The following is an 8,305-nucleotide window of genomic DNA, read 5'->3' on the forward strand; positions in this document are numbered from 1 at the left end:
TCCAAGCCTTTGATCTTTTAAAAAAATCATTCTATTGGGGGCTCGTACAACTCTGATCACAATCCATCCATCCACCCATTGTGTCAAGCACATTTGTGTACGTTTGTTGCCCTCATCATTCTCAAAACATTTGCTTTCTACTTGAACCCTTGATATCAACTTCTCATTTCCCCCCCCTTTCTTCCCCCCCTCATGAACTCTTGATAATTCATAAATTATTATTATTTTGTCATGTCTTACACTGTCTGATGTCTCCCTTCACCCATGTTTCTGTTGTCCGTCCCCCAGGGAGGGGTGTTATATGTAGATTCTTGTAATCGGTTCCCCCTTTCTACCCCACCTTCCCTTTACCCTCCCTGGATCACCCCTCTCACCACTGGTCCTGAAGGGTTCATTTGTCCTGGATTCCCTGTGTTTCCAGTTCCTATCTTTATCAGTGTACATTCTCTGGTCTAGCGGGATTTGTAAGGTAGAATTGGGATCATTATAGTGTGTGTGTGTGGGGGGGGCAGGAAGCATTTAAGACCTAGAAGAAAGCTGTATGTTTCATCGTTGCTACCCTGCATCCTGAGTGGCTCATCTCCTTCCTTAGACCCTTCTGTAAGGGGATATCCAGTTGCCTACAGATGGTCTGTCGGTGCCCACTCTGCACTGCCCCTCATTCTCAATGATACGATTTTTTATTCTGATGATGCCTGATACCTGATCTCTTCGACACCTCATGATCACACAAGCTGGTGTGCTTCTTCCATGTGCGCTTTGTTACTTCTGAGCTAGATAGCCGCTTGTTTACCTTCAAGCCTTTAAGACCCCAGATGCTATATCTTTTGATAGCCGGGCACCATCAGCTTTCTTCACCACATTTGCTTATGCACCCATTTGTCCTCAGTGATCGTATTGGGAAGGTGAGCATCATGGAATGCCAGGTTAATAGAACAAAGTGTTCTTGCATTGAGGAGTAATTGAGTGGAGGCCCAATGTCCACCTGTGACCTTAATACTAAACCTGTAAATATATACACATAGATCTATTTCCCTATCCTTATATATAAATATATTTCATATGTATATGCCTGTATTTAGACCTCTATAAATGCCCTTTGCCTCCTACTTATTTCCTTTTACTTTCCTCTTGTCCCACTATCATGACCAGCCTTCATTTAGGTTTCAGTAATTCCTCTCGGTTACATTGCCCTTAATCAAGCCCTACCGGGCCTCTTACAGCCTCCTCGTCACTGATTTTGGATCACTTGTTGTTCCCTTGTCCCTGGGTTTGTTAACACCACTTCCTTTCTCCCACCTCCCCGTCTCCCATGCCCCCCAGAAACCACTGGTCCCATTGTTTTCTCCTCCAGATTATTTATCCAGCCTATTTTATCTAGATAGACCTGCAGAGATAATAATATGCACACACACAAAAAAAACATGACAGAGAAAAACAAAACAACAACAACAAAAAGTAATGACCCCAAAAAGAGAGAGAGAAAGGCCTGTAAATAGTTCAAGGTCTGCTTGTTGACCTTTAGGAGTGATTTCTGGTCGAGTCCGATGGGGTGCCACGCCCTGGCCCCAGTGTATTTTTCGTACTCCCCAGGGACTTCCTTGCTCTGATGCCTTTACTGCTCTGTTGCACACCCTGAATGTTTTGCCTCGGTGTGGTGGGGTCAGATCAGGTGCAATTCCCACATTGTGTCTCCAGTGTTGTCCCTCATAGGGCTATGAGTCAGTGAGGGATGTCATGTCTCATAGTGGGGCCGATCATATGGTCCTCTCTGTGCATTGGCTGCTCTGAGCAGGGATATCATCCTCAAGGCTTGGTGGGCCAGGGTGTGCTCCACTCTCTCTTCCTCCCCCTTCACTTGTGCCCATGTGCTTGGATCAGACCTGTCCCTCGCCCCCAGCTGCAGCTTCAGTGCTGTCCTCTGAAGTGAATTCTTCTGTGGGGAGGGGCGGCTATCCATGTAGTTGGGGTTGAGGCCAGCCCCTTAGACCTCTCCACTGGTTGCCAACTGCATGCCGGTAAGACTTCAGTCTTTAAGAGTAGCCAGGCTCATCTTTCTCTTACAGGAGTGGCTGGTGGGCTCGAACCTCAACCTTCAGATCAGCAGCTCAGTGTGTAAGTGACTATGCCACTAGGGCTCCCTGACTAGCCAACAGTGCATTTAAGTTGCCTTCTGCCACTGAGACCTTGTCTTACTGGTGCTGAGCCTGCAAGGCCTGGGGCTCACTGAATGCCACTTCCCCACTTGTCTTTCTCCTGCCCTCTCAGTTCACAGTTTAATTGCCTGCGGGGAGTCTGTTAGAGCACAGAGGTGGGAATGGAAAGATCTGGGTCGCTGCCTTGTGCTTCACACAACTCTGGTATGAGTTCATTTAATGATCCAGGAAATGACTGGATGTATTGTGAGGGTTGGTTAGTAACTGGAGTTGTATGCAAATCAGGCTCATTTATAACTCCGGGGCTGTCTGCATATTAAAAGTTTGAGGTACATCCTGGTGCTTCTTTGAGACACATAAGGAGATATTATTGTCATTGAAATACAAAAACAAAGCCTCCCTGTCATGGAGTCGATTCCAATTCATAGTGACCCTATAAGGCAGAGAACTGCCCTTGTGGGTTCTAAGACTCTATGTCTTTATGGGAGTAGAAAGTCTTATTCTTCTCTCTTATAATTAGCAGTACTAGATTATCATATTAAAGATGTTGAAATTGGGGGGTGGGGTGGGGAGAGAGGGGAAAAACGAGGACCTGATACCAAGGGCTCAAGTGGAAAGCAAATGTTTGAGAATGATGGCAACAAATGCACAGATGTGATTGACACCATGGGTGGATGTATGGATTGTGATAAGAGTTGTATGAGCCCCCGATAAAATGATTTTAAAAAGAAAAAAAGATGCTGTAATGTATATAGAAGTGTTTCTCTGATATTTTTTATGCACAGAAAGGTACCCTATATACTATATTTGGACAAATATTTGACTGTTGATGAGCCACACCTAAGTGTTACATACAAATTCCACTTAAAGACAGATTTAGGAGCAGATCTTTGGAATCTGGGAACTATCTGGAACACTGAATTTAACCTGGATTCTTTTCTTTCTTTTTGTTCTGATGATGCCTGATACCTGATCCCTTCGACACCTAGTGATTGCACAGGCTGGTGTGCTTCTTCCATGTGGGCTTTGTTGCTTCTGAGCTAGAAGGCCGCTTGTTTACCTCAAGTCTTTAAGACCCAAGACACTATATCTTTTGATAGCCAGGCACCATCAGCTTTCTTCACCACATTTGCTTTTACACCTATTTCTCTTCAGTGATGGTATCATGGAGGTGAACACACAATAATATGCATTTTTGTTCTTTGATGTCTGATAATTGATCCCTTTGGTACCTTGTGATCACACAGGCTGGTGTGCTTCTTCCATGTGGGCTTTGTTGCTTCTGAGCTAGATGGTCGCTTGTTTACCTTCAAGCCTTTAAGACCCCGATGCTATATCTTTTGATACTCGGGCACCATCAGCTTTCTTCACCACATTTGCTTATTCACCTGCTTTGTCTTCAGCGGTTGTGTCGGGAAGGTGAGCATCATAGAATGCCAATTTAATAGAAGAAAGTATTCTTGCATTGAGGGAGTACTTGAGTGGAGCTCCAATGTCCTTTTGCTACCTTAATACTAAACCTAGAAATATATGCACATAGATCTATTTCCCCATCCTTATATATAAATATATTTTCGTATGTATATGCCTTTATCTAGACCTCTATAAATTCCCTTTGCCTCCCAGCTCTTTCCTCTATTTCCCTTTACTTTCCTCCTGTCCTACTATCGTGCTCAGTCCCCACCAGGGTTTCAGCAATTCCTCTTGGTTACATTACCTTTGACCAAACCCTATCTAACCTGGATTTTTTTCAATTTTAATCCAAAGCTGCTGTAAAATGGAATATTTTTTTTTTCTTTTTTGAAGGGAGGGGCCCAGAAAGACAAAAATGCCTACAGTCTCCAAAAGTCTTTATGCAGACATTGAGAAGGATTCTGAGTCCCAGTTTAGATTCAGGAGGGAAACAGCACTGGGCTAGATGTTCTGAGTCTTCTTCAGGGGTGCAGAGGTCAAGCACCATCTGGATGAGAATGTTGTGAGTTCCAATCCCAGGACAGTGAGGAAGACCTGAAGCAGTCACTGATGATGATCAAGGATTGCAGCCTTCAATATTAACGCTCACGCAATTAAAAAATTTCTCACAACTAGGTCAGTAAGTAAATATCACGATAAACAAGAAACAGATTGAAGTTGTCAAGGGTTTCGTCTACTTGGCTCCACAAACAACGCTCATGAAAGAAACCATCAAATGATCAAAGCGTGCCCTTGGATCAATCAGCCGCCCCAGACCTCGTTAGCGTGTTGGAAAGCAAGGATGGTACTTTGAGAACTGAGGTACCCCTGCCCCAAAGCCATGGTATTTTCACTTGTGTCATATGCATGCGAAAGTTGGAAGAATCGATGCATTTGCCTTATGGTGCTGACAACGAATCTTGAAAGTACCATGGACTGCCAAAAGAACCAGCTAATCTGTCTTGGCAGAAGTACAGTGGCAATGCTCCTGAGAGGCAAAGATGGTGAGCCTTGGGCCACGGTATCAGGAGAGATCAGTCCCTGGAAAAGGACATAAGGACATCGTGCTTGGTAAAGTGGAGGGGACAGCGAAAAAGAGGATCTTTCTTTCTTTCTTTCTTTTTAAAAGAGGATCTTTTATGAGCTGGATTGACACAGTGGCCCCAGCAATGGGCTGGAACGTTAAGAACCTTTGGGAGGATGGTGCCTGACCGGCAGTGTTCTGAGACTCGTGGTGAGCGGGGAACAGACTCAATGGCACCTCCCAAGGACCGCCATGCCATTCCAGGTCCACCAGCTGAAGAACTTGTGTTTCCTAACACACAAAACAGAATGCAGGTGCCTTGTGAGCCAAGGAACGAAATGATGGTGCATTAACACTTTCAGGCACGGTTACGAAGAACTTTATGTCTACGAACCCTTCCGTCGGGAGAAAGACTGGGTTTTCTACTCGGTTAAGAGTTCCCGTCTCAGACACTCACAGGGGCAGCTCTACTCGGTCTTATAGGGTTGCTTTGAGTCATTGTCACCTCGGTGGCAGTGGCAGTGAGTTTTGTGCTTGGGTTTAGATCCTACCGAAATCAACTGGCTAGATAATATATTTTTTATCAGCGCAATTGGGAATGCAAACCCGAATCGGAATCTCTTCCTAGGAAGTACAAAATTCAAACGAGGTTCCCCCCAGGCCTCCGTTTCCCCGGCCTGCAGATCCGGAGTCTGGCCTGGGAAATGCCGCATCCGTCCCCGGCCGCGTCAGGTGGCGCTAGCCAGTCGCCTCTGGTGCGAAGGTCCGTCCACTCTTTGGCTGGGCGGAGGGAACGCGAATGCTCTCCGAATGTGCAAAATGAGGGACACCGGCCAGATGGAGGCCGACCCTGCGGGGCCCCCCACTTCCCGGGAGTCCGGGGGGGCGGGGGCAGGGGCCTGGAGGCGTGGAGTCCGGGGCGGAGCCTCAGCAGGGGTTGGGCCAGTCCGGCAGGACCGACGTGGCGCAGTGGCCCGGCGGCTGGCCTCCATCCGCGATTTGTCTCCAGCGGGACACGGAGCTCGGCCCGATGCGCCTTCCACCGCTATTGCTCCTTCTCGTGGCCTCCGCGAGCCTCGTCGCCGCCGCCGCCACCGCCACCTTTCAGCCGGACTGGAACCGTCTGCGCGGCCTGGCCCGGGCCCGGGTAGAGGTGAGAACGCTGGCTCCGAGCTGCCCGGACCACCGCCCACAACCCTGCGGCCCTTTAGCCCTGGGAGCCCCGCCTGCCCCAACCCCAGGACAGTAGTACCCCAGCACAGTACCCAGGACTACCTGGACCCCATCGCCCCATCGCCCCTGACTTGGACCATCGCTCGGTCCCCCTGGCTTCAGGACACTCCAGCACCCCGGCTTTGCGGCCTGGAGCCCCACTATCTCACTAACCCCATATCCGATCCGACCGCCAGCCCCAAGACACCAAGACTCAACAGTCAGATTGTGAAAAAGATTCCCTTGCTGGGCCCACTGCCTAACCTCAGCCTTTCCACCCCTTTCCGGAATCCCTCCCCCACTTCTGTTCTGAGACTTGGGGCCCTGGAGGGTCTCCCTCTTCTGGCCAAGAGGAGGCAAGCCTGGGTGGGGCGCCTCCCCTTCCGCGCTGCAGCCAGAAAGGGGGTGGGGACTTCATTGCCAGCTTTTACCCGGCAGCGACCCTCCCCTTTCTGGAGGAGCCCGGCTTCCTCTGTGACTTGAACCATCCCAGGCCCTCAGGGCCCTAGCTTTGTTGTCTGACAAGGGGTGAGGGTGTGGGAGAATTGGAGTGGGTGGGCCCCTGGGGTCTGATTCTGTTGCGGGGGCGGGGAGTGTAGGGAGGGACCTTCCCACCTCCCACGTTGAGGGAAGGAAGCAGATGGTGTGTAGGCGGCCAGGATAGGCCAACTCTGTGGGGTAGGGACCAGATGGCCGGTGTCACTAAGAAGGCCCCTTGGGGCAGCTCTGAGCTGTTCCTCTCTGCTCTGCTCCTACCCTGTGCCAAAGGCCTGGCCCAAGCTCCCTACTGCCCAAGGGGAAGGGCAAGCTTCCTGAGAAGACTCCAGTGAGTCAGTAGTCTGTAGGGAATGCAGCCAAGGCCCCTTTGGGCCTCTGGTCTTGGTCCTCTTTTCCCCTGGATGGCCTCAGGCCTCAGTTTACCATCTGCCACACTATGCCCCATGGACCCTCAAATGATCCCCGGTTTCTTCAACCCTGGGAATGTCTGCTCTAAGGGTAATTCAGCCCAGTTTGGGGATGAGGACACGATAGCCTGGAGATGCGGTTGGAGCCATGTGGCAACTCCTGACCTGGTCCATTTTGTCCCCTTCAGACCTGCGGAGGATGACAGCTGAACCGAATGAAGGAGGTGAGTTTGGAGGGAGGTTATGTCTGAGCTCTGAACTTCGCGCGGGGTGGTCAACACGGCCCCTGTGGTCAGAAGTGGGGAGACCGGTGGGGCGGGCGCCAGGACCTGCCCCTGTGTGTCTGCGGGGCCTCACTGGGCTTCAGTTCCTCATGCATCCTTGGAGGCGGCTGGGGTCATGCCGTCTGATGCTCTGCTTTCTCAACAGGTGAAAGCCTTTGTCACCGAGGACATTCCATTGTAGTATCCTGCCTCACTCGCCCGGGAGCACAGAGAGTGGGAGCCGGGCTGGAGGAATCTCTTCTCCTTTGATTTCAGGAGGCTGGATGGCAGACAGTTTTCATCTGTCAGTGGGATTGATTCACAGCGACTGCCAAAGGAATCGGTGGGGTGGCCAGGCAAGGGAGACCGACTCGTGATGTCTGCCACAGGCGCAGAAATGGAGACCAAGGGAACAAACTCCCCGCCAGAGTCAGTTCTGACTCCCCGTGACCCTAGAAGGGCAGGGTAGAACTGCTCCTGTGGGAATGGAAACTGTAATTTCCTTATGTGTCAATGGTGACTGAGCAGAGTAGGCACTCGTCCAAGGTGGCTTTTGGGTTTACATCAGCAAAACACCAGGAGCTTCCACCGCCCCTGCCCAGCCAAGTGGACCCCTTGTGATGCCGGCGATTCCGACGCGTAGCACAGCCTCTAGGGTTTCCCAGACTACCCGTTTGTACTGAGGAAGCTGAATGCCTCATTTATTTTCTGGGGGAGCTGCTGGGGGTGTGGGGGGGGTGGAGTTCCAATTGCAGCCGAGTTTACCCAGGGCACCTCCTCTGCCCACCACTATCCACCTTAACACCCCCTCCAGCCACAACCTGGTGATGAAACACCTCCCAGGGGCCGACCCTGAACTGGTCCTGCTGGACCAACGCTATGAGGAGCTAGAGGTAGGTGCCAGGGAGCTGGTGGGGGCGTGGCGAGGGGCGTGGCCGGCGCACTGACCCGCCCCTCCGTTGCAGCGCATCCCTCTCAGCGACATGACCCGCGAGCAGATTAACGCGCTGGTGCAGGAGCTCGGTTTCTACCGCAAAGCGGCGCCCGACGCGCCCGTGCCCCCCGAGTACCTGCAGGCGCCCGCGAGGCCGGCAGAGAGCGACAGTGACCGCGCCGACCTGTAGGTCCGGAGTCGCGGCGGAGCTGGGACGTGCCTGCCCACGCCCTGGGGACAGAATGAAGCCCTCAGTGTCCCGGGAGCATCTTCCTCGCTGAGGGCCGACGCCCCGTTCCCGGGGCCGGCAGGGGTGATGATGGGGTACCTTAACTCCATTAAATTCCCTTCCGCCTAAA

At 51.3% G+C, this 8,305-nt stretch overlaps 1 protein-coding gene across 1 annotated transcript; it reads left to right on the top strand.

The window, feature by feature from the left end:
- The first annotated feature begins 5,568 nt into the window (after window positions 1–5,568).
- SELENOM (selenoprotein M) lies at window positions 5,569–8,305 on the top strand. Its single transcript, XM_075534625.1, has 5 exons — window positions 5,569–5,785; window positions 6,938–6,973; window positions 7,179–7,213; window positions 7,827–7,905; window positions 7,978–8,305. Exons 1-5 carry the CDS (start codon window positions 5,663–5,665, stop codon window positions 8,134–8,136), a joined length of 432 nt encoding a protein of 143 aa, XP_075390740.1. The 5' UTR covers window positions 5,569–5,662; the 3' UTR covers window positions 8,137–8,305.

This window comes from Tenrec ecaudatus, chromosome 16, assembly GCF_050624435.1.
Source record: "Tenrec ecaudatus isolate mTenEca1 chromosome 16, mTenEca1.hap1, whole genome shotgun sequence".
Lineage (NCBI taxonomy): Eukaryota > Metazoa > Chordata > Mammalia > Afrosoricida > Tenrecidae > Tenrec > Tenrec ecaudatus.